A 24,244-nucleotide genomic window follows, 5' to 3' on the forward strand; every position below is an offset into this window, starting at 1 on the left:
AGAGAGAGAGAGAGAGAGAGAGAGAGAGAGAGCGCTTTAATATATATTAATATATATATAAAAGAAAGAAAGGAAGGAAGAGAGAAAGAAAAGAAAAAAGAATAAGCCTGTCATTGTCATTTTACTGTTTCTATTGCTACAGTAAAACACCATGACCAAAAAGCAAGTTGGAGTGGGGGGGGGTTACTTGGATTAACTTCCATATCACAGTTCATCATCCAAGGAATTCGGGATAGGAACTCAAGCAGGGCAGGATCCTGATGGCAGGAGCTGACACAGAGTCCATAGAGGTGCTGTTTACTGTGTTGCTCCCCATGGCTTGTTCTGCTTCTTTCTTATAGAACCCAGGCCCACCTGCCAAGGGATGACCCCACCCACAATGGGCTGGGCGCTCCCACATCAATCATTAAGACTAAAGGCTTGCCTACAGCCTGATCTGACACAGGCATTTTCCCAACGGAGGTTTCCTTCTCTCGGATGATTTTAGTTTGTGCCAAGTTACTATAAAGCTTTGCGGCATGCCTGTATTGTTAGTATTCTTCAGTGAGACAGGCTAAGTAGGGCGTAGAGATATATAGGACAGGAGACTTATTCATGGAATTAACTTATGTAACTAAGATTGCTCAGATGCCCCACAATAGATCATCTTTGTGCAAGCTGGAGATCCTGAGATACCAGCAGCAGTGGGGCTTCAGAAAAAGTTGAAAAACTTAGAGCCAGGGAACTCATCTTATAACTTATAGTTCATGGTCAAAAGCCTGAGAACCTGAGCACCCTGGGGTAAAGGCCAGAGAGGCTTGAGTTCTTTTAATTTTTTTTTCTTGGTTTTTTGAGACAGGGTTTCTCTGTGTAGCCCGGCTGTCCTGGAACTCACTCTGTAAACCAGGCTGGCCTCAAACTCAGAAATCTGTCTGCCTCTGCCTCCCAAGTGCTGGGATTAAAGACATGCTCCACCACTGTCTGGCTTTTTAAATTTTTTTTGAATTAATTTTAAATTTTATTGTGTGTGTGTCTGGGGGGTCACCAACATGCCACAGCATGTGTCTGGAGGTCAGAAGACAACAAAACTCTACGAGTCCTTCCTGAGAATTGAACTCAAGACATCAGGCCTGGCAGCAAGTGTCTTTACCTGCTGAGCCAACCACCTTGCCACCCAGGAGCCTGGAACTCTGGTGGCAGCAGAAGTTAGCAGAGCTCCTGGAGAGCCCAGTTTTCTTCCTGCATCCGCCCCAGCTGCTCCAGCTGCGTGAATGATGCCCATCAGCTGCCAGGAGGACCCATCTCCCCACTTAGTTCACTAAGACTCAAGGTCTAGTTTCTGGAAGTATCTGTGCTCTATTGACTACTTAATCTGGTGAAATTGACACCCAGAATTAACCATCATAGAAACTATTCTATTTGTTAAAAGCAGGGTCTTAATGTTTTGAACACTGGCCTCAAGCTATACGTAGCAGAGGATGGATTTGAACTCTTCACCTCCTGTCTCCACCTCTCATATATTGGAATTACAGACAGAAGTTTCCATCCCGTTGCACTTTTGCCTGAGACAGGTTTATTGTTTAGGTTTTTTTTTTTTTTTCGAGACAGGGCCTTACTCTGTAGCCCGGCTGTCCTGGAACTCACTCTGTAGATCAGGTAGGCCTCGAACTCACAGAGATCCGCCTGCCTTGGTCTCCCAAGTGCTGGGTTTAAAGGTGTGCATCACCAAGCCCAGCTCTTGAGATGTGTTCTTGCCGTGCAGCCCAGGCTGGCTTTGAGTTCTTGGTCCTCTTGCCTGGGCTCCAAGTGCTGGAACTGTGTGTGCCACATTTTAATTGTTTTAAAATTTTTAAAAATATTGACATTTTTACTTGATATGTATGGGTGTTTTACCCACAAGTATGTTTGTATGTATATCACATGAATTCAGTGCCTGCTGAGGTCAGAAGAGAACACTGGACCTGAAAAGGAGTTACAGTTGTGAGCTGCCATGTGGGTGCTGGGAACCCAACCCCAATCCTCTGGAAGAGCAGCCTTATCCTCTGAGCTGTCTCTCCAGCCCCAGCCGGATCCACACTCTGCCACTTTTGACTCTCATCCTTGTCAGAAGTATGTATCTATCTATCTATCTATCTATCTATCTATCTATCTATCTATCTATCTATCTGATAAAAAGTCTAATGTAGCCCAGGCTAGCTTTGAGCTTGCTATACAGACAAGGATAAACTTCAACTTCTGATCCTCCTGCCTCCACCTCCCTAGCGTGGAGATCACAGCGTTCACCACTGTGCCTGGTTTATTTGGTGCTGAACCCTGAACTCAAGGCTTCGTGCATTCTGGGCAAGCGCTCTACCTACTGAAACATGCTCCCCCGGCCCAAGGGTAGATGTCTTATACTTCTACACTTATTTGTCTTTTGTGTGGCTAGGGTGGGGTGTGTGGTCTGGGATGCACGTGACCACTTGGGGATACTTATCAGTCAGTTCTCTCCTTCTACTGTGCGGGTCTCGGCAGTCAAACTTAGGTTATCAGGTTTGGTGGCAAGCTCCTTTACCTGTTGGGGCGTCTTGCCAGCCTCCAGGGTGAATGTTGAGAGAGTGAGTTGGTAATGACATCAGTTTGGAAACAGCTGGTATCCTGCTGAGATCTCAACCTGAAGCTAGTGAACTGTCTTCCTTTCCCTCTTCCTGTTTCCTTCTCCTCCTCCTCCTCCTCCTTCTCCTTTTTAATGTTTTTTTTTTCAAGACATGATTTCTCTGTGTAACCTTGACTGGCCTGGAACTCACTCTGTAGACCAGGCTGGCTTCGAACTCAGAGATCCACCTGCCCCTGCTGGGTGCTGAGACTAAAGGTGTGTGCCACACGCCTGACTGGTGAACTGTCTTCTAATTCCAAATCTGGTACTAAGTGCTCTAAGAAAGCTGAAGAGGCTCTCTGGTACTGTGTCAGGGTGTCAGTAGTACAGTGACCTCCAGCAAGGGTATGGCCTGACAGTGGAGACTGACTAACCCTAAGGTAAAAATGGATCCTGTGAGGGGAGCCCAATAGAATGGGTCTGCGTGTGCCAGAAGGAAGAAAATCAGAGCAAATGAAACAAAGGTGCTACCATTTGGTGGAGTTGGGGTTGATCTGGAAAGGTGTCCACAGCACCCACAGCTTTCGTAGTTTAAACCCTTTAAATGTGTGCGGATGTTTTGCTTGAGTGTATGTCCGTGCACCACATGCCCAAAGAGGCCAGAAGAGGGTGCTGGTCACTGAAACTGAAGTTACAGATCGGTATGAGCCGCTATGTGGTCCCTGGACACTGAACTCAGCTCCTCTGTGGTACACTCTCCCATCCGCTGAGCATCTCTTCCTGCTGGAGTAGCTTTATCCAGCACCTGGAGGAGCCAGTCATGTCCACTCCTCCTTTACCACCGTTCTCCTCCCATCCCTTTACAACAGGAGAGCGGGAGTTTGGAGTAGAGGGTGAGGGTAGGAAGGCCAGCTTCCCTCTGTGCTTGATGGTTGGGGCTCCACCGGGCAGGAGAGCAGCAACTGTGTCATTCTAAATCAAGTTCAGAGAGGCAAACCAAGTAAGAGCGAGTCAAGCTCAGAGATCTGACGGTGACATAAAACCAGTCACTTTATTTTAAATAACTCATTCAGCTGGGCATGGTGGCGCATGCCTCTAATCCCAGCACTTGGGAGGCAGAGGCAGGTGGATTTCTGAGTTCGAGGCCAACCTGGTCTACAGAGTGAGTTCCAGGACAACCAGGACTGCACGGAGAAACACTGTCTCGAAATAAATACATACATACATACATACATACATACATACATAACTCATTCATTTGTTCTATTTATTTTTTAAAAAGACTTATTTATTTATTATATGTAAGTACACTGTAGCTGTCTTCAGACACTCCAGAAGAGGGAGTCAGATCTTGCTAAGGATGGTTGTGAGCCACCATGTGGTTGACCTTCGGAAAAGCAGTCGGGTGCTCTTACCTGCTGAGCCATTTCACTAGCCCCTGTTCTATTTATTTTTATTGTTATTGTGTGTGCATGATGAGGGGGTGGCTACTGCCAAAGCATGTGTGGGGGTCAGAAGAGACAACTCTGTGGAATCAGTTCTGTCTTGCCACTTTTATGTGGGTTCTGGGAATCAAACTCATGTCATCTGGCTTGCTCAGAGAGCACTTTCCCCATTGAGCCATCTCACTATCCCCTATTTTATGTTTTAGGAGGTCACCTCTATCTTACTCTGCAGCTCAGGCTAGCCTCAAATTTCCTTAAAGGGGTATGCCTTCATGCCAGGCTAGCAGAGATTTCTTTAGTGAGTTTAGAAGACCCAACACTGACAGCTAATGGGAGGTTGGATTGGGGGGGAGGGTCCAGGGAAGACACTTGTCAGGGAGACTGTCACACACTTGAGCTGAGGGATGCTGAGAGAGAAGAGCAGAAGTCAGAATGCCCTGGGGTCAGGAGAGGTCATGGAGACCAGGCTAAAGTGGCCAGCACAAAGATTGTGGCCTTTAATCCTAGCACTTGAGGGCAGAGGCAGGAGGATCTCTGTTGTGAGTTCAGGACCAGCCTGGTCTATAGTGTGAGTTCTAGGACACTCAGGACTATGTATAGAGACCCTGTCTCAAAAACAACAACAAAAGAGCAAAGATTGCTGGGTAAGGAAGGGCTCCTAGCCAAAGGAACAGTATTTCAAGAAAAGGGAAGTGACTAATGGTGACAAGAGCCACTGAGAGGTCAAGGCAAGGACAAAACTTAACAAATGAACTGGGCAACCTTACTTGCTCCCTAGGCCCATTCTCTAAGGCATCATATAGAGAGCTCATTACAGAGTCCAGCTAGGCAGAGCTAGGATATGGCTGGGAGCTTCTAAGCTTGATGACCTGACTGTGACCTTTACGTGGAAGAAGGACCCACATGGTAAAAGATGACAGACCCAAGTCCTCGGACTTTCACAAGTGCACCAGGACACATGCAGCTTCGTGCCTTCCTTTTTGTGGCACAAGGTTGTTAAATGACATCATTCCTGGGGAGATAAGAATTGTCCTCTAACCCCAGATAGAAAACCAACACCATGCCACAGTAAGACACCAGTATGGCTGAGGGGTTACTTAAAAGAGCAGAAACGAATTAAAAAGAGCTGCATTAACAGCTCATTCCCCAGCACGCGTGGCTGCTCACCAAAGCCAGAAACCTGGAGCTCACTGCACAGCTTACAGGCAGCTCAGCGGCTTAGAAACTGCTCCTTTCTGTGCTTCCAGACATGGTCTCACTGTGTAGCCCTGCCTGGCCTGGAACTTGTTATATAGACCAGGCTAACCTCGAACTCAGGTCTGGAGTGAACTACTCCTGGAGCGATGGTTAAAGGTGTGTGCCACCATATCAGGCAAAAAAAAAAAAAAAATGTAATTTTTTGTTGTTTTTTTTTCGAGACAGGGTTTCTCTGTGTAACCCTAGCAGTCCTGGAACTCATTCTATAGACCAGGCTGACCTCGAACTCGGAAATCCACCTGCCTCTGCCTCCCAAGTGCTGGGATTAAAGGCATGCACCACCACACCCGGCAAGAATGTAATTCTTAACTGTAATGAAAAACATCTGTCCCTAAAGCAAACCCAGAAATCCCTATCAAAACCTCGGCTGGCAGACTGGTGGGATGGCTGAGTGGATAAAGCACTTGCAGACAAGGCTGATGATTCAAACTCCATCCCAGGAGCCAACAGATAGAGAACGCTGACTCTCAGGGTGTTCTGATCCCTACACCCGTGCGCACCTCCCTCCACACACACCATAAATAAGGGAAAATAAACAGTACCTCAGCTGTCTTTCCGAGTCTTGATAAGCTGACCTTAAAATTCATATGGAAGTCCAAAGGTCCCAGGATAGGCAATCTTGAAACAAAACAAGGTTGGATAACATATTTTACAGTTTCCCATTTGAAAGTCTTGGTAAGGGCTCAGCGGTTAAGAGCACCAACTGCTCTTCCAGAGATCCTGAGTTCAATTCCCAGCAACCACATGATGGCTCACAACCATCTGTAATGGGATCTGACGCCCTCTTCTGGTGTGTCAGAAGACAGCTGCAGTGTGCTCATATACATAGAATAAATAAATAAATAAATCTTTATAAAAGAGAAAAGAAAGGAAAAAAGTCTTGGTAAAAGCTTCAGCCATCAAACAGCATGAAACTAATATAATGACAAACCTTAGAGAAAAACACGGAGATCCACAGGATGAAGTTAAGGGCTCAGCAGTAAGATCCCTCACCCTGGTGGGGAGGTGCACGCCTGTAATGCCAGCATTCAAACAGTAGGTGGCAGGAACTTCAGGAGTTCAAGGTCAACCTTGGCTACATAGTGAGTTTGAAGCTAACCCAACCTACGAGAGACCCTGTTTTAAAAAATAGGAGTAGAGGGGGAAACTGGGGAGATGGTACAGTGAGCACTGTCTGCCCTTGCAAAGGACCTGGGGTTTTCCCAGCCTGTGACAGTTCACAGCCTTCTGTAACCCAAGTTCCAGTGGATCCAGAGCCCTATTTCCACAGCACACATCTGTTTTATAGACAAACGTACAGGACAACACCCAGACACATAAAGATAAATACAATTAATTAAATAGTTAATGTGAGTTAGTTGCTGTTCTAGTTCTGTGAAGAGACATCATGACCCAGGCAGTCTTTCAAAGAAAGCATTTAACTGGGGGCTGCTTACGGTTTCAGGGACGAACTCAGAGTCCATGGCCGCCAGGGCAGGGGCCATGGCAGGAGGCAGGCAGAAATGGTGTTGGAGTGCTGTCTGAGAGCTGGTATCCTGATCCTCACACAGAGAGAACATGCACGACTAGGGCTGACAAGGGACCCCTACTGACACCCCTATTCCAACAAGGCCACCCCTCCTAATCATGCCTAGACAGTTCACCTGGTAACTAAGTCATTTAAATCTATGAGCCTGCGGGGGCCATTCTCATTCAAACCACCACCCCATGTTATCTAGCAGTTCCACTTCATTATCTATACACCAAGGATCAAAGCAGAGACTCCAACAGCGAAATGTTCAGAGTAGCTTTTTTTTTTTTTTTTTTTTTTTCACAGTCTCCAAAAGGTGGAGGCAGACAGAGGCCAGCTGGTTAACTCTACAGTGCTACACAGTGAGACCTTGCTTCAAAGAAAAAAGTGTGGTGTGTAGAGAAAACAAATCTAAGAAATCAAGCACTGCACACCAAGTTAGATGGTGGGTAAAGGATAACCTGCGGCTGGAAGCAGGAACCACTGCCTCACCCCAGGAACTGATGGATCTGCCACCAACAGCATCCCTTGGTTCCCAGCATGAAAGGCGGGGCTGGGAGGTTTCTCTCACTCCAGTCCTGGTGTCGCTTTTTCTCCAGCACTGGGCACCAAGCACTAAGTGTTGCCTATTTGTTGAGCTCTGCTCATTAGCCCTGTCCCACCCATGTGTCATACGGGCAGGACAGCAGCTGTGTCTGACTCACCTCCAGGAACAGGAGCTGGGCAGGTACACCAAGTAGGTGCTCAGTAAACAGGCTGAGTGATTGAAAGAAGAGAGACCCCAAGCCTGTACAGGAGGCTCGATTAACTGAGCAAGGCCAGACAGTCGGTGTAAATCATTCTTAAAGACCACAGGACAAGGTTGGGCACGGTGGCCCATGCCCTTAATCCCAGAATGCAGGAGGACCTCTAAGTTAAAGGCCAGTCTGGTCTATATAGTGAGTTTCAGGACAGCCAGGGCTATGTAGAGACACCCTGTCTCAAAAAAACAAAAAACAAAAAACAAAAGAAAACCCAAAACAACAACAACAACAACAACAACAACCAAAACGACCAAAAAACCCCATAAATCATTTTAAGTCATTCTAGAAGACAACAAGGGGCTGGAGAGACAGATCAGCTGTTAAGAACACTGGCCTGCTCTATCAAAGGACAAAGGACTTGGGTTTGACTCCCAACATCCACGCGGCAGGGCACTTCACCAAGCTAGCAAGTGGTTCACAGACAGACACATGTGCAGGCAAAATGTTCAGCTTGGTGGCACTCAGTCTTTTTTCTTTCTTTCTTTCTTTCTTTCTTTCTTTCTTTCTTTCTTTTTTTTTGGTTTTTCAAGACAGGGTTTCTCTGGGTAGCCCTGGCTGTCCTAGAACTCACTCTGTAGACCAGGCTGGCCTCAAACTCAGAAATTCGCCTGCCTCTGCCTCCCGAGTGCTGGGATCAAAGGCCACCACGCCCAGCTTGGCACTCAGTCTTATGTGGCATCCAGGGTGCATATGTTTGACTAGTTCAAGCTCGTTGATTTAGGGCACTCGATGAGTTAACAGAATCCTGAACAGCCTTTCCTTTAAATACACTTTCCAGTGCCCTGCACCCCTTATTCCCTACTTCCCAGAGCAACACACACACACACACACACACACACACACACACACACACACGAGTTTCCAATCTGCTCCTCAGGCCCTGGTTCCTACACACATGCACACTAATTACCTTACCTGTTAGCACAATCCCTGTCAGGCAGGGTCTCTGTTTATTATTAATGGTTTATTCTGGCTCACAGCTGCAGGGTATAGTGTGACACGTTTGGGAGTCACAGTGGCCCGTGTGAGGCCGCTGGTCACATGGCTTCCACGGTCAGGAAGCAGAGATGGCTGCTATCGCTCAGCTGGCTGTCCCCATTTTATCCAGTCCAGTCCCTCACTCAGTGGGCCAGCCCCTCACATGTGCTTCTGTTTGTTTCCGTGGTGACTTAAATCCCACCAAGTTGATAGTCAAGATTAGCCATCACCTCATGGAATATGTGGTGTTTCCTGTGTGCCAGGTTCCATGCTGGAAACTTCAAGTGTCAAATTACACATACCTTACCATCCCCAGTTTCTTAAAGCTTTAAAAAGAATGATTTATTATTTCTTTCATGTATGTGAGTACACTGTAGCTGTCTTCAGACACACCAGAAGAAGGCATTGGATGCCATTACAGATGGTTGTGAGCCACCATATGGTTGTTGGGAATTGAACTCAGGACCTCTGGAAGAGCAGTTGGTTCTCTTAACTGCTAAGCCAGCTCTCCAGCCCCTTACCATCCCCATTTTACAGAAAGAAATACATACTCCCACTGCAGGCCCCATACTTTCTTTCATTCCATTTCTCATAGCAGCCCATCTGTCCTGGCCTCTTTAACTTTTTATATGAATAGGTGTTGCCTGCATATATGTTGTCTTAGTTAGGATTTTACTGCTGTGAACAGATACCATGACCAATGCAACTCTTATAAGGACATTTAATTGGGGCTGACTTGCAGGTACAGAGGTTCAGTCCATTATCATCCAGGCAGGCATGGTGCTGGAGGAGCTGAGAGTTCTACATCTTCTGAAGTCTGCTAGCAGAAGACTGACTTTCAGGCAGCTAGGGTGAGGGTCTTAAGCCCACGCCCACAGTGACACACCCACTCTAACAAGGCTGTAACTTCCTAATAGTGCCACTTCCTAGGCCAAGCATATTCAAACCACTACATATGTCTGTGTACCACGTGCATGCCTGGTGCATGAAGAAGTCAGAGAGGGCACTGGGCCCCCAGCAGTGGAGTGATGGATGGACTGACACGTCCTCTAGAGGAGCCAGTGCTCCCCACTTTCCGCCTTTGTCAGCAGGGCGGGTGTTTTTCTCCGCAGTTCTGACTGCTGACATAGCTTAGGACTAGTGCTCATTTCTGTCTGCTTGTTTCTTTGTGTGGCATTCCGAGACAGGGTTTCTCTGTGTAGCCCTGGCTATCTTGGAACTCTGTAGACCAGACTGGCCTAGAACTCATAGAAATTAGGTGTATGTTACTATGTCCAGTGATTATTCAGTTTTTTAAAATGACGTTTGAGGGACTGGAGAGATTGCTCAGCAGTTAACAGCACTGACTGCTCTTCCAAAGAATCCAGATTAAATTCCTAAAACCCCCATGAGAATTCCCAACCCCCTACGACTCCACTTCCTAGGGGCCCAAAGCTCTCTTCCAGCCTCCGCATGTACTGCACACACATGACATGCATGCAGGCAAAAAGCCACCCATACCAACTAATTTTTTTTTAAAGATTTATTTATTTATTATATTTAAGTACACTGTAGCTGTCTTCAGACACTCCAGAAGAGGGCGTCAGATCTTGTTAGGGATGGTTATGAGCCACCATGTGGTTGCTGGGAATTGAACTCCGAACCTTCAGAAGAGCAGTCAGGTGCTCTTACTCACTGAGCCATCTTACCAGCCCCCACCAACTAATATTTTTTGTTTGTTTGGTTGGTTTTGGTTTTTCGAGACAGGGTTTCTCTGTATTGCCCTGTCTGTCCTGGAACTCACTTTGTAGACCAGGCTGGCCTNTTTGGTTTTTCGAGACAGGGTTTCTCTGTATTGCCCTGTCTGTCCTGGAACTCACTTTGTAGACCAGGCTGGCCTCGAACTCAGAAATCTGTCTGCCTCTGCCTCCCGAGTGCTGGGATTAAAGGCGTGTGCCACCACGCCTGGTCTCCAACTAATTTTTTAAAAAAAATTAGATGACACTGGAGTAGGGCCTGGTGGCATATCCCTTTAGCCCCAGTATTTGGAAGGCAGAAGCAGACGGATCTCTGTGTGTTCAAGGCTGTCCTGGACTAGGCTACAGAGAAAGTTCCAGGTTAGCCAGTGGAGTTAGTTGTGGGCAGGGGTTGGGGAAGGTGCTAGGAGCTAGGTATGACTTTGTTTGTTTTTAAATAAGACCATTTGCACAGTAAGAAGAGCTGTGATTTGAGAATACAGAGAGAGCTCCCCACGCAGGGCTCTGCACACTCAACAGCTATAAGGAGAAGTGTAGACCTATTGTTACCAAAGGCAGAGAGTACCAGGACCAAATGCTCTGTCCCAGCCTGGGTACACCCCCATCCCTACAAGAGTGGGCACATCGGTCACATCTGGGTCCCACAGCTCTGTTTCCTGCTCCAGTAAAGACACGGGTCTGGGGACAATGGCAACCCTGTTCCTCCACGTGCTAGTCCACTGCAGGAGATGTATTAAGCCCCCATTGGCAACTCTGCCAATGGGAAAACTTGCTCACCTCACTTCCTCATCTGTAAACTGGGCGTGGTGGGGACACTTCCTCTAGAAGATGGCTCTGCAGGTCAGGTATCCAACAGGGGACTTGGATCTAACAATCCCTGGTACTTGAGAGGCTGTGATACCTTCCCACTAGAGGTGGAAGGTGATCCCAAGAGAGGAGGAGGGAACCATCACCCAGGCTTGGAAGCCATATTCAAGGGAGGTGGATGCGATCACTCAGACTCACGGCGCTCCTCCCCCTGCCTCTGAGGCTCCAGGCCAAGCAGTACCCTAGGCAAATGTGCTGTAAAAAGTGTCCCACGACACTAAGATCCCCTTCCTAAACGTCTGGGCCAGGAGGACTGCCGGTTGCCATGAGGATACCCATCTGCTAAAAAGGGACTGAGTCAGGCTCCAGGCAATGTCTGAGGAGGTGGAGGCTGGAAAGAAAGGGAACTGAGAAATCCCCAGTAGGTGCTCCTGTCCCCCCTGCTGAGCCTTTCCCACAGAGCTCTGTCCCCTCACTTCCTACTCACTAGGAGTTTTACTCAAATCTCCTTACCTTATTCAAGTTGTTTCCAGGCCTGGTGCAGAATTCTAGGTCACCCTCTTCTTGCCCTGGGCACCCCCTCTCCTCCCTCTGTTCTCCACAATACGAATCACCATCTGACATGCTATTTCTGGATGTTGTCATCTGTGTCCTCTTCAGATACAAACTCCAAGAACATTTTGTTTGCAGAATTATACCACCCAGAACACTCAGTGCTGAGGGTAGACAAGTTCTTAGGTCCCTTTTATTTTTTTATTTTTATTTATTTTTTATTTTTTTTTTACAAATTTATTTGTTGTTTTGTAATTTTGAGACAGGAACTGTGTGTTTCTGACTGGCCTGGAACTCACTACATAGATCAGACTGGCCTCAAGAATCAGAGATCCGCCTGCATGTGCCTCCAGAGGGCAAGGATTAAAGGTGTGTCCACACTAGACAGAGCTTTCTTCCTTCCTTCCTTCCTTCCTTCCTTCCTTCCTTCCTTCCTTCCTTCCTTCCTTCCTTTCTTTTTCTTTCTTTCTTTCTTTTCTTTCTTTCTTTTTTTTTCTTTTTTTGGTTTTTTGAGACAGGGTTTCTCTGTGTAGCCTTGGCTGTCCTGGAACTCAGTCTGTAGACCAGGCTGGCCTCAAACTCAGAAATCCGCCTGCCTCTGCCTCCCGAGTGCTGGGATTAAAGGCGTGTGCCATCATGCCTGGCTCTTTCTTTCTTTCTTTCTTTCTTTCTTTCTTTCTTTCTTTCTTTCTTTCTTTCTTTCTTTCTTTCTTCCTTCCTTCCTTCCTTTCTTTNTTCTTTCTTTCTTTCTTTCTTTCTTTCTTTCTTTCTTTCTTTCTTTCTTTCTTTCTTTCTTTCTTCCTTCCTTCCTTCCTTTCTTTCTTTCTTTCCTTCTTTCTTTGTTTCTTTTTATTTACTTTATGTATATGAGTACACCATAGTTGTCTTCAGACACACCAAAAGACAGCATTAGATCCCATTACAGATGGTTGTGAGCCACCATATGGTTCCTGGGAATTGAGCTCAGGACCTCTGGAAGAGCAGTCAGTGCTTTTAGCCACTAAGCTATCTCTCCCACCCCAGATGTATTTCTTTATGTGCCAGTCTGTATACATGCTTGTGTGCACACAGAGCCCACAGAGCCCAGTTAAGGGCATCAGTTCTCCTGAATCGGGAGTTGTAGGCGATGGAGAGTTACCTAATGTGGGTGCTGGGAATCAAACTCAAGACCTCTGGAAGAACAACAAGCACTTTAACTGAATCATCCCAGCCTACATCCTCATAAAATGTACAGATCTTAAATGTATAGCTCAAAGTACGTGACCAACATGGAGTTTACAGCTGTGTCCTTCAGCTGATCCCCACCCCTAATGGCCTTGCTAACTTCCACCACCATAGACCAGTTCTGCTTGTCCCTGATCTTGTTTTTGAACAGCCTCTCATTTTGTAGCCCAGTACCCTTGAACCTGGGATTCTCCTGTCTGCTTAAGTACTAGAGTTACAGGTGTATGCTGCTATTGCTGGCTCCTGAATTATTTTTTTAATTTTCATTTAAATGCATTACATCACCCAGTGGACTTTTCTGGCTTCTGATGCTTAGCATGATCTATAAGATTTCCCTATTGTGTGTAACAAGGGCTTGCTTTAAAAAAAAAAAAAAAGTAGGGTCTCACTATGTGAATCTAGGTGGTCTCAAACGTGTGCTGTACATCAAGCTGGCCTTCACTCCCAGAGATCCTCCTGCCTCTGCCTCCTGGGGGCTGGAATTAAAGACACACACCACACCAGCTCTCTTGCTCTTTTTCACTATTTTCTGCCTGTCATACACATGCTTATGTTTATCCATGTGTTCCTGTGTGCCCTGTGTATGGGCAGCAGAGACTATAAGAATCTTTTTCTTTTTTGAGGGGGGGGCGGTTTGAGACAGGGTTTTTCTTTATAGCCGGGGCTGTCCTGGAACTCACTCTGTAGACCAGGCTAGTCTCAAACTTATAAATCCACTTGCCTCTGCCTCCCAAGTGCTAGAATTAAAGGCATGTGCCACCACTGCCCAACCCTTCTTTTTCTTTTTGAATTTTTTAAAAAAGATTTATTTAGCTGGGCGTGGTGGCGCACACCTTTAATCCCAGCACTTGGGAGGCAGAGGCAGGCAGTTTTCTGAGTTCGAGGCCAGCCTGGTCTACAAAGTGAGTTCCAGGACAGCCAGGTCTCGAAAAACCAAAAACCAAAAAAACAAAACAAAAAAAGATTTATTTATCTTTTTTATGTATATAAGTACACCATTGCTCTCTTCAGACACACCAGAAGAGGGCATCAGATCCCATTACAGATGGTTGTGAGCCACCATATGGGTGCTGGGAATGGAACTCAGAACTGCTAGAAGACCAGTCAGTGCTCTTAACCACTGAGCCATCTCTCCAGCCCTCTTTTTAAATTAATTTAATTTAATTTAATTAATTTGATTTAATTAATTAATTAATTTTTATTTTTATTTGTTTATTTATGTTTTATTTTTATTGTCTAGGTGCCACATGCATGCCTGGTACTTGAGGATGACAGAAGAGGACATCACGTCTCCTGGAACTTGAGTTACATTTGTAAGCCACATTGTAGGTGCTGGGAATCAAACCCGACTCTGCAAAAGCAGTCAATGCTCTTAACTGCTGAACCATTTCCCAACTCCCTTTTAAAGGTGTTTTGTTGAAACTTGCTGTGTAGCTGAAAGTGTCCTTGGATTCCTAGTCCTGGTGCTCCCATCTTGGTTTCCCTCCTCCCTCTGCCATGCCCAAATGTGAGTACTCTGTCTTTTGGAGGACACATGCCTAGACTTTTCCTGGAAAGTGGCCTAAGAGGAAACAAATGAGATCATGGGTGAAATAAGTATGGCAATAAAATAGATGAGCAACTACCAAATGATTTTCTAAAGAGGGTCCCCAGCAACATGGCCACCAGCAGGGTATAACTTCTGTGTTCACACATTGTCCCTAGCACGAGGTGAAGTCAGACCTTCCTCAGGCTCCTTTCCGGTGTGTACCTGGAAGCCCATCTCTCCTTTGTGTGGTTGCTTAATAAATTCTGCAGTGAGCTGCAGGGTCCTATCCCATTGGCAGGGAGAGTCATGGTCTTTAGCTGACACTGTGCCACACCCAGGGCTGAAGTAGTCCAGGGCTTGAAGTAGACCTTGTCTCAAGGCTTTCTTATGGTTCCTGGTGAAGCTCAACAGGCCAGCAAAATAGACTGCCTCTCCTTGATATACAATGGTACCTAGAGAACCACAGTATCTGTTTCTACTCTAGGAGCTCTCCAGAGGCCTGGCCCTGCCAGCGGCATTGCCCTTTTAAGGCTTGTGTCCTCCAGTGACGATTACAGCCATTTCCCTGTTCTGAGGCCCTGTGATAGAAAATGGCTGATGTGGGCCTAGAGAGATGGCTCAGTGGTTAGGAATGCATACCACTCTTCCACAGGGCCGGAGTTTTGTTCCCCAGTGCTCACAATGAACGATCACAACTTCTTGTAACTCCAGCTCCTGGGAGATTCATCGCCTCCCATCTATGATGGCACCTGTGGTACCTCTCTCTCTCTCTCTCTCTCTCTCTCTCTCTCTCTCTCTCTCTCACACACACACACACACATGCATACACATGCACTCACACCTGCACTTACTAGCCTTGGACAAGTTCTGTAGCTTCTCTGCCTTATTTTCTCACCTGTAATGTGGGGCTCATTATTATCTATTTTAGCTGTGTGTACGCAGGAACGCACACACATACTTTCTCACACATACAAAATTAAAAGTAAAACCTACTTTTTTAAAATCATTTTTCGCCGGGCGTGGTGGCACACGCTTTTAATCCCAGCACTCGGGAGGCAGAGGCAGGTGAATTTCTGAGTTCGAGGCCAGCCTGGTCTACAGACTGAGTTCCAGGACAGCCAGGGCTACACAGAGAAACCCTGTCTCGAAAAACAAAAAAAAAAAACAAAACAAAAATCATTTTTCCTCACCAGGTATAGAGCTGCACACCTTTAACCCCAGCACTCTGGAGGAAGAGGCACATGGCTCTCTGTGTTCAAGGCCAGCCTGGTCTACAGAGTGAGTCCCAGGAAAACAGGAGCCACATAGAGAGACCTTGTCTCAAAAAAACAACAAAAAAATTCTTTCATTAGTTCTTTGAAAAAAAAAATATATCTTTAAAAAAATAGCTGGAGGTCACCTAGGTGGGTTTGGATAGAGTGTGAACCATTTTAGCTGGGCCTGGAAGAGCTTCTGTGTTTCCAGCTCTTGAGAGCTGCTGGCGCAGGAGGACCGTCGCCATGTCTGGAAGCCTGGGCTACAAAGCTTGTACCAGACCAGGTGGGTTATATAACAAGACCTTGTCTCGAAAGAGGAAGGTTTAATTCCAACAGAGGGAGGCCAGCCTGGTCTACAAATCTAGTTGCAGGCCAATCAGAGTTACATTATGAGACTGTCACAAAAACAAAGGTCTCCAGGGCCTCTCAACTTTCCCTGCTCTAGAGCCCGGCAAAGTCAATCCTGAGGATGGTGGGGCCCTAAAGATGCTAAAGATCAGATAAAGCCCATTATGATTATGAACCTTAGGTGAGCAAGAGATGAGCTCTGTACATGAGCATTTGGATGCTTTGGGTTTTTTGTTCTGTTTGTTTTACACAGGGTTTCTCTCTGTGTCGCTCTGTGTCTCGGTCTCGGTAACTCGCTGGGTAGACCAGGCTGGCCTGGAACTCAGAGGAATCTGCCTGTGTCTGCCTCTCTGGGTGCTGAGGGTAAAGACGTGTGCTGGGGTCTTATTAGATTGTGTTTGTCCACATACAGGTGTAACCAGTGCACACACAGCTAACACAGATAATAACGAGCCCCACGTTACAGGTGAGAAATAAGGCAGAGAAGATACAGAACTTGTCCAAGGCTAATGAGTGCAGGTGATGTGACCTTAAGTGAGCTGCCATCCCAGGACAGAGGGCCACGCCAGCTGCTGGCAGGAACCACTGACAGCCGCCACCTGAGCTTCCTCAGGTCTTCTGCCTAGAAGCAGCAAGGGTTTTCCCAGTGCCTCAGGCTTCCTTGCCTTGCTATCTTCCCATGAGCTCTGAGTTCAGAACTGATCTTCTGTTCTTGGGAGACACAGCTATACTATGCTGTGCTGTGCTGTGCTGTGCTGTGCTGTGCTGTGCTGTGCTGTGCTGTGCTGTGCTGTGCTGTGCTGTGCTGTGCTGTGGTATGCTATGCTATACTGTGCTATACTATACTATGCTATACTATGCTGTCTCGGTCAACCTTACACTTCAGATCTTCCTGCCTCTATTGAGATTACAGGTGCCACTACACACTTGGCTCCAAAACCCACTTATTTTTTAACATTTTAATGTGTATGTTTACCTGCACGTGTGTATGACCATGTATGTGCACTGCCAGAGGACATTAGGTCTCCTGGAACTGAAACTACAGATGGTTGAGCCGCCGTGTGGGTGCTGAGAACCAAACCAGGGTCCTCTACAAGAGCATCCAGTGCTCTTAACTGTTGAACCATCCCTCCAGGCCCAGAATCCACTACTTGGATGGACATCACTGATGGGCTCTTAAGCATCTCTTCCCCTTCTAACTGCAATCCTCAGCCTGTTTAGCATGGCCTTTGCTATGGCGTCCCATGTGTCTGCCTTCCCTTGGTTTGTCCCCATCTGTTGCTAAAACCTCCTGCTCCTAGGAGCCACACCCTACTCAGTCCCCGTGCCACCCAGAGTTCTTTTCAGTACACATGGCACGGAGAGGGAGGAAGCCTCCCGGCTCAGGTGACCAGGAAACACTGGCACACAGGGCCCCTGATGGGTTCCAGTGTCCTCAGGCTCCAGCCCTGGCACCAGTTTCCTTCTCAACCTTTAGAGCAGGTAACAGGTTTCCAGTAGCCCAGCTCAGGTGTGCTGAGGATCTACCCCAACCTCATGGCAGTCAGCATGACCAGCGTGTGGCACTGACTGGCCAAGCCGCATCATGTCTGCTCCTCAGTCCTAGAAGTGGGGCCAGCTCCCCACATGTGACTCATGTTGGGAGTCACAGGAGCACTGTAGTGTTAGGAAGTAGAAGGAAGGCATCCTTGAAGGAGGTCTGTCTCCAGCACCCATTCTTAAATCGCATCTCGTCTTCCCAGTGTTCTAACCACTGCCCTAGTCTACCCCCTTCCCTCCCATAGCACAGGGACTTTACCTCCTGCTTCACAGTGCAGTCTGCATTAACTAGCTCTTCAATGCTCCCTCCAAAACCCTCTCCTCCACCCTCTCCCTCCTCGAGCTGAGGTTGGCCACAGACCCAACCTTCACCTACCTGCTCTGCTGTCTCCTTCCTGTCCCTTTACTCCTTCTTCTCTGGAAACTTAAGTTTCTGTCATTTAAGTCTTTTTTTTTCAGTGCCAGGGCTCTAACCCAGGATTTTGTAAGCACTAGGTAAGTGTTCTATCTGTAATCCTACTCCAAACTTTTTGCCATCCTAAAAAGCAGGGGGTTAGAGATGGCTCAGCAGTTAAGAGTACTTGCTACTCTTCCAAAAGACCAAGGTTCAGACTCTCAGGACCCACAAGGTGACTGGCAACCATCTCTACAGAACTCTGGTTCCAGGGGATTCAGTGCCCTCCTCTGGTTCACACCAGGCACACGTGCAGTGCACAATGCAGGCAAAACACCCACACACGTAAGAAAACATTTTAAAAGAAAAAACCAAACATGCCGTGCATTCTTTTAGTCCCGTCTTAGCCCCAGCAGGGCTGCAGCTCCCCACTCCCTCAATAACTGCTGAAGCAGGGGTTTAGAGGCTCTTTGTGGAGACGTCCTTCGGGGGTACTTTGACAACTGTCCTCTCCCTTTCCCCTGACCATCTGGATAGCTCAGGGTCTGGCAGCTCTTGTGTCTGGTGACTTGCCCTTCAAGTCCATACACCTGTCTCTAGGTCTCAATTGTCAACAAGATCAATCCACACTTTCTTCAGTGTCCTCGAGCACCCCAAATTCATCACAGCCGAACTTGAGATCTTCAAGCTAAATCTTGTCTTTTCCTCCAGTGTCCCTCAACTGGAAAAGGGTCCCACCCCTGCCAAAGAGTGGCAGAAAATGAGAAAAGGTGCTTCCTCATATCCTCCTTTGGCCCTGTGTAGCCTGTCTTCAAGCCAAAGGCCAACAGCTCTGGGACTCCCCAGACTGTAGCCACCCCAGTCCTCACCCTCACCCCTAGCACATCCCCAAGGGTCTCCAATGCCTCCATTAGGAAAACGCCAGCGAGCTTGTCAACAGATTCTGCTGCTCCCTGAAGATGTACCGCTTGCCTCTGGCACACAAGCTGCCCAGGCTGCTCAGGTACACAGTAGGCAGACTGCTTGGCTGCAGAGCACTGTAGTTTTCTAGGCCCAGTCTCAGTACTGCCTCCATCTGTCCCTCCTCAGCAGTCCAGGGAGGGGAAGAAGGCTGCCCAAGGTCCCGCACAAGATGAGAGCTCATTTCTTAGTGCTTCCAGCAGGTGGCAACTCAGTCCCTCGACCACATCCCTTTCTTAGTACCCCAGACTTCTGTCAGACTCCCCGTTTTTACTCAACACTCAATAACTGGCTGCCCCCACACCATCCCTGCTGCCCCTCATGTGGGGGAAGAAGGTGGGTGGGCAATAAAAGTACAGCCACAAAGCCCTGAACACAGGATGAAAAGAAACCAAATCCTTTTTTTTTTTTTTTTTTTTTTTTAATAAATTTAAGAACAATTCCACCTTTCTCCTCTCCCCAAAGCAATTAATACTAACTAGAAGAGAGCTTGGCCAGGGTAGAGGGGCGCAGGGTGCTAGGAGTCATAATCCTCTTCACCCTCTGCATCGGCCGCTGAGGGGCCGGGGGGCGCTGGCGGCAAAGGCAGGGGAGACGCAAAGGGCATGAAGGGAGTTGGAGGGCTGCAGGATAAAGGAAATCTGGCTTGCCACTGTGCTGTGCCCAGCCCACAGGCCTCGCCCCCTCCTCCGGAGGCAGAGGTGGTCAAGGCGGCCCCCAGGAGGGAAGGTCCCAGCAAGGACCACTCTCCAGACTCTCCCCCTGACTACAGTGGAGACAAGACCTTCTCAGAGCAAGCTCTTGTGTCTAATGTCCCCTCCCATTCCCTCAGTCAGCTGCCACCACCAAGTGGCCAGGGAAGGAAACCTAACTGGCTCTGGGGAGTTTGGCTTGCCCCTTTCTGGTGCTTCTGGGGTGCTCACCTCTGAAAGTGGGCAGGAGGGTGACTGGCTTGGGGTGGAGGCTGTGGTGTCTCGTCTTCCCCATCAGTATCTGTGCCCTCAGACTCATCCTGAGAGCGTGGGAGGGGTCAGGGTTAATGAGAAGGCCTGGACCCATCTCTGGGGAGCCCAGACCCCCTGGGAGAGGAACGGAGATGGAGGAGCAAGAGGTGGCAGACAAGGCTGAGGCCATCACCCATCGGCCTCACTCACCTCCTGCTCCGAGTCTGTCCCGGACAGCTTCTTGTCTTTGCCTTTGCTTCCGGTGCCTCCATTCTTCCTGCCACTGCTGCCCGGTTTCCGGCCCCTTCGGGAAGGTACAGTCCATCTGCCCAGAGGACTCTCTCCTCCTGGTTCACCCCCCAGCCACCCCCAACCCTTGTGGCCTTGGCCTTCCCCACCTGTATACCTGGTCTTGGCTACCCACCTTCGAGGACCCTTGTCCCCATCCACGTGGTTGTCTTCCCCATCCCCCTGCATGTCAGGCACTGATGCCACCAAGTCTTTCAAGAAGTCAAACTGCTGCTCAAGCTCAATGCACTGCTTCCTGAAGAAGTGGGAGAGGAAGGGATTCAAATGGGGCCCCCCAAAACACTTAGGGAAGGATGCAAACAGCCTCTTCCTGTCAGTACAGTGGAACATGAAAAATACCCCTCTTTACTCCCACCAGGCCTCCCGGGCGGGCCGGTGGCTCGGTTCTGGTTGTATTCCCTCCGCCTGAAACACCTCATCTCTCCTGCATCAGTCCAAACCCACAAAGCTGGCCTTCCTCGGCCTCGGCCTCGCACCACTCCCCCTGTCAGAACTCTGCCTCCTCAAGAGCCCCTCCCAGCTCAGCGGCCACTCACAGGTGGGACGTGGTCATGGTTTTGGCATTTCGAGACTGGGTCACCTGGCAAGCCTTCTTCAACAGGGACTCCAGGAAGAGCTCAAGTGCCCGGGCTAGAGATGTCAAGGAGAATCCAAAAAGGGGAGTGCCGCAGTCCCGCCCCACGCCCCTCAGCCCAGCCGGCCCCTAGTTGGATACAGATGATGACAGGCACAGCTGCCGCCACCTTCCCAATCTCTTCGTCCGTCTGCATGATCTTCTTGATCCGCGCCTGCCGAAAAGAAGGGGAGAGAGCTCGGCTCCTGCGTCCCTAACAAGGGTGCTGAGGGAACCGGGGGTATCCCGGGAGAAGGAGAGGGGGGCGGGGGGCACTAAGCCAGGAGGGCATGGAAGGGGCGGGGCGTCAGGCCGTGAACACCGAAAGGCACCCGCCCCCCCACCAGCAGGACCTGGGCCCAAGCCTCCCCGGAGCCCTGCCTGCCGAGGCCCATCCCGGCCACGTGCTCACCGGCGGAAACCGCGCGTTGTACTTCTTCTTCTTGCTTGGCATCTCGGGGCCTCTCGTTGCGCCGGGCCCAGCGCCGCCGCCCGCAGCCTCCGGGCCCCGGGCCTGTTCGCCGCCGGCCCGCCGCGGTTCCCCCCCCCCGGGTCTTGGTGCCGCTTACTCCGCCCACACCACTTCCCGCAGGGTCCTAGTGCCGCCCGTAGAAAAGCAGCTCCCAAACCCGAGCGCCGGGCTTCGGATCCGCCGGGGCGGTGCGCGTCCTTCTCGGGGCTCGCCCGCCACGCCCACCCGCCCCCCAAGCTAAAGTACGAACGTTAGCTCCGCCTCCAGAAGACCCGCACCTCCCGGGATTCTCGCGCCGGCTCCGCCCCTGGACGCAGCCCGCCCCTTCCCCTGGAGCCCCCGCCCCTAGCCTTCTGGTTCCGCCTCTGGCCCCGCCCCGTGACTGTGTTTGTCTATAAAGTTGTTGTTGAGGTGGCGGGACCCTAAGATGGCGGCGGCGGCCGTGGCAGGGGCGGGGCGCGGCGGGGGTGGCGGCGGCGGCGGCGGCGGCGGCGGCGGCGGCGGCGCAGACCCCGGGCAGGAACGGAGCCGGGCCCGAAGTTGGGTTGGCGCGGAACGAAGCGAAGGCCGGAGGTGACTGCGGGGTGGCGAGAGGGACGGCCCCCGGGGTGGAGGCAACCCTTAAGCTGTGGGCACTAATGGCGGCGGGTGTGGTAGGGCTGGAGCCTGGTCCTCGCGCAGCCTCGGTCCTATCTGGTTCGAGTCCGGATGGTACCCATTGACCCCCGATGGGCCGCTGCCCTCTCTGGCACTCAAAGCCTCGGTGTTTTCACTGTGCCCCCAATCGCTCACCGGGGGAGGCCTGGCCCTCTCCAGCCTCAGCCTCTGAGGTTGGCAACCCTGCGTTTTGCCTACGTCCATTAAATTGCAGCGCCGCGCGACCTGCGGGACTCTAGTCCGGTGGTGTAGCAGAGCCCCGTGCCAGTTCACACTTAAGCTCTGGCGCTCTTACAGGCATGACCTTGGGCAAGCCCCTTTTCTTAAGAGTTTCAATTTCCTTGTTTGTAAACAGTGAAAGTAATACAATAGCGACTCCACCTCAGGCATCTTATTCTAGAGACAAATCTCGACAGGATCAGTTGTTATCCCATTGTGAAGATGAAGCAACTGAGGCACAGACATTAAGTCTTGCCCAGGGCCACAGTTTAATGCAGTGCCTGGCACCCTCCAGGACCCAGCACTTTTTATTTACTGTCTCAAACCTCTGACTCAGTTCCCTCACAACAGGATGGAACCAAACGAGGAGCTGGAAGAGGAGGACTCTCCAGGTGGCCGGGAGGACGGCTTCACTGCTGAGCACCTGGCTGCAGAGGCCATGGCAGCCGATATGGACCCCTGGCTGGTATTTGATGCCCGTACCACACCTGCCACAGAGCTGGATGCCTGGTTGGCCAAGTACCCACCATCTCAAGTTACTCGTTATGGGGACCCGGGTTCACCCAACTCTGAACCTGTGGGCTGGATTGCGGCCTATGGGGAGGGTTATACCCCCAACTCAGGGGATGTACAAGGGCTGCAGGCGGCCTGGGAGGCTCTGCAGACCAGCGGGCGATCCATCACACCAGGTACCCTGCGCCAGCTGGCCATCACCCACCATGTGCTCTCCGGCAAGTGGCTGATTCACCTGGCACCTGGCTTCAAGCTGGACCATGCCTGGGCTGGCATTGCCCGGGCTGTAGTTGAGGGCCGTCTCCAGGTGGCCAAGGTGAGCCCACGGGCCAAGGAGGGTGGGCGCCAGGTCATCTGTGTTTACACGGACGACTTCACGGACCGCTTGGGTGTGCTGGAGGCAGATTCTGCCATCCGTGCTGCAGGCATTAAGTGCTTGCTCACTTACAAACCTGATGTCTACACCTACCTGGGCATCTATCGAGCCAATCGCTGGCACCTCTGCCCCACTCTGTATGAGAGCCGTTTCCAGCTTGGAGGCAATACCCGTGGCTCTCGAGTTCTGGATCGTGCCAACAATGTAGAACTGACCTAATGGGGCTGAGTAGGAGTGACCACCTTTTGCTTCCCAGCTGGGATGGATCCTTCTTTCTTCTCTTCCTTGTCCCAAGAAGGCTGAGCTCCCTAGCTCTGAGGACTCATTGACTTGGGAACTGCCTGCACTCAGTTCCTTTGAACTTCTGCTCTCTGTGCAGGGCCAACTCCAACCCTCACAAGTTGGGGGCTCTGGCTCTCTGAGGGCGGGGCCCTCGGCTGCCCTCTTTGATGCTGCTCCCCACCACTGCCCAGGACCACAGCTTGGGTGCAGAGACTCGAGAAAGTCTGCCCTGGCCACCTCCGTCCCCACTATACTTAGCCTGCATTCTTCCTTTTCTTTCCTCCCTCAGAAGGGAGAAAACTTAGTGCTTCCCGTCCCTGCCCTTGTCACAGCCCAGGTGGCAGGGCTCTTCCAGGACTGGGCATGCTACTGGGACCTGTACATGTTCTGGCCAAGAGGATGCAGGGTCGTGGACATGGGGTCTGCTCTTCCCTGCGAACTCATAGCCTGTATCACCAACACCCTTTCCCTGGCTACCTTGACATGTGCCTGCTCCTGACATTTCAATAAAACCCAGCTCGGGTCTGTGTCTTGAGTGTTTTTTACAAATATTGTCCTGGTGGTTACCTGCGTTGGCTCTCGAAAGACTTGGGAACTGCCTGCCTGGGCCAGAAGAGGCTGCTCCAGCCTGAGCAGGCCTTCTCCTCCTTCAATGGCGAGAATGTGTGCTGCTTTGCAGAGGTCAGGCCCATTGCTGAGAACCTCTTTAGAGCTGTTCCCCCTCTGTACCCCATGGATCAAAATCAGTTTCTTAGGTCTTTCCAGGAAGGCCCAAGGCCTTTTTTGGTATATTCTTTTGGTCCCAAGGTATATTTGTTTTACATTTTATTTTATTAAGAAAGAGTCTCGGGCTGGTGAGATGGCTCAGGAGGTAAGAGCACCCGACTGCTCTTCCGAAGGTCCGGAGTTCAAATCCCAGCAACCACATGGTGGCTCACAACCATCCGTAACAAGATCTGACGCCCTCT

The 24,244-nt window shown here is 49.9% G+C and overlaps 2 protein-coding genes across 4 annotated transcripts; one reads left to right on the plus strand and one right to left on the minus strand.

Annotated features, from left to right (window-relative positions):
• Positions 1-19,296: 19,296 nt before the first annotated feature.
• On the minus strand, positions 19,297-21,320 carry Drap1 (DR1 associated protein 1). 2 transcript variants are annotated; one of them, XM_021211865.2, is made up of 7 exons: positions 21,170-21,320; positions 20,860-20,932; positions 20,681-20,774; positions 20,260-20,379; positions 20,046-20,139; positions 19,815-19,903; positions 19,297-19,514 (listed from the first exon to the last, which is right to left on the minus strand). In XM_021211865.2, the coding sequence occupies exons 1-7, from the start codon at positions 21,209-21,211 to the stop codon at positions 19,409-19,411; spliced, it is 618 nt and encodes a 205-aa protein (XP_021067524.1). In that variant the 5' UTR covers positions 21,212-21,320; the 3' UTR covers positions 19,297-19,408. The 2 variants fall into 2 exon arrangements, with proteins under 2 accessions (XP_021067524.1, XP_021067516.1); XM_021211857.2 differs by having other exon boundaries at positions 19,313-19,514; positions 20,046-20,160.
• A 317-nt stretch (positions 21,321-21,637) lies between these two features.
• C1H11orf68 (chromosome 1 C11orf68 homolog) lies at positions 21,638-23,827 on the plus strand. 2 transcript variants are annotated; one of them, XM_021206569.2, is made up of 2 exons: positions 21,638-21,802; positions 22,443-23,827. In XM_021206569.2, exons 1-2 carry the CDS (start codon positions 21,657-21,659, stop codon positions 22,846-22,848), a joined length of 552 nt encoding a protein of 183 aa, XP_021062228.1. In that variant the 5' UTR covers positions 21,638-21,656; the 3' UTR covers positions 22,849-23,827. The 2 variants fall into 2 exon arrangements, with proteins under 2 accessions (XP_021062228.1, XP_021062218.1); XM_021206559.1 differs by having other exon boundaries at positions 22,457-23,803.
• The last annotated feature ends 417 nt before the right edge of the window (positions 23,828-24,244 follow it).

The sequence above is a fragment of the Mus pahari genome, chromosome 1, assembly GCF_900095145.1.
Source record: "Mus pahari chromosome 1, PAHARI_EIJ_v1.1, whole genome shotgun sequence".
In the NCBI taxonomy this organism is placed as follows: domain Eukaryota; kingdom Metazoa; phylum Chordata; class Mammalia; order Rodentia; family Muridae; genus Mus; species Mus pahari.

Excerpts from the sequence above, each read along its gene's own strand:
- Drap1 (XM_021211857.2), bottom strand. The coding sequence starts at position 21,211 with ATGCCAAGCAAGAAGAAGAAGTACAACGCGCGGTTTCCGCCG. Across the intron at positions 20,380-20,680 it reads ACCATGACCACGTCCCACCT|GAAGCAGTGCATTGAGCTTG; the intron begins GTGAGTGGCCGC and ends CCACTTCTTCAG. Across the intron at positions 19,904-20,045 it reads GGACAGACTCGGAGCAGGAG|GATGAGTCTGAGGGCACAGA; the intron begins GTGAGTGAGGCC and ends CCACGCTCTCAG.
- C1H11orf68 (XM_021206559.1), top strand. The coding sequence starts at position 21,657 with ATGGCGGCGGCGGCCGTGGCAGGGGCGGGGCGCGGCGGGGGTGGCGGC. Across the intron at positions 21,803-22,456 it reads GAACGAAGCGAAGGCCGGAG|GATGGAACCAAACGAGGAGC; the intron begins GTGACTGCGGGG and ends CCCTCACAACAG.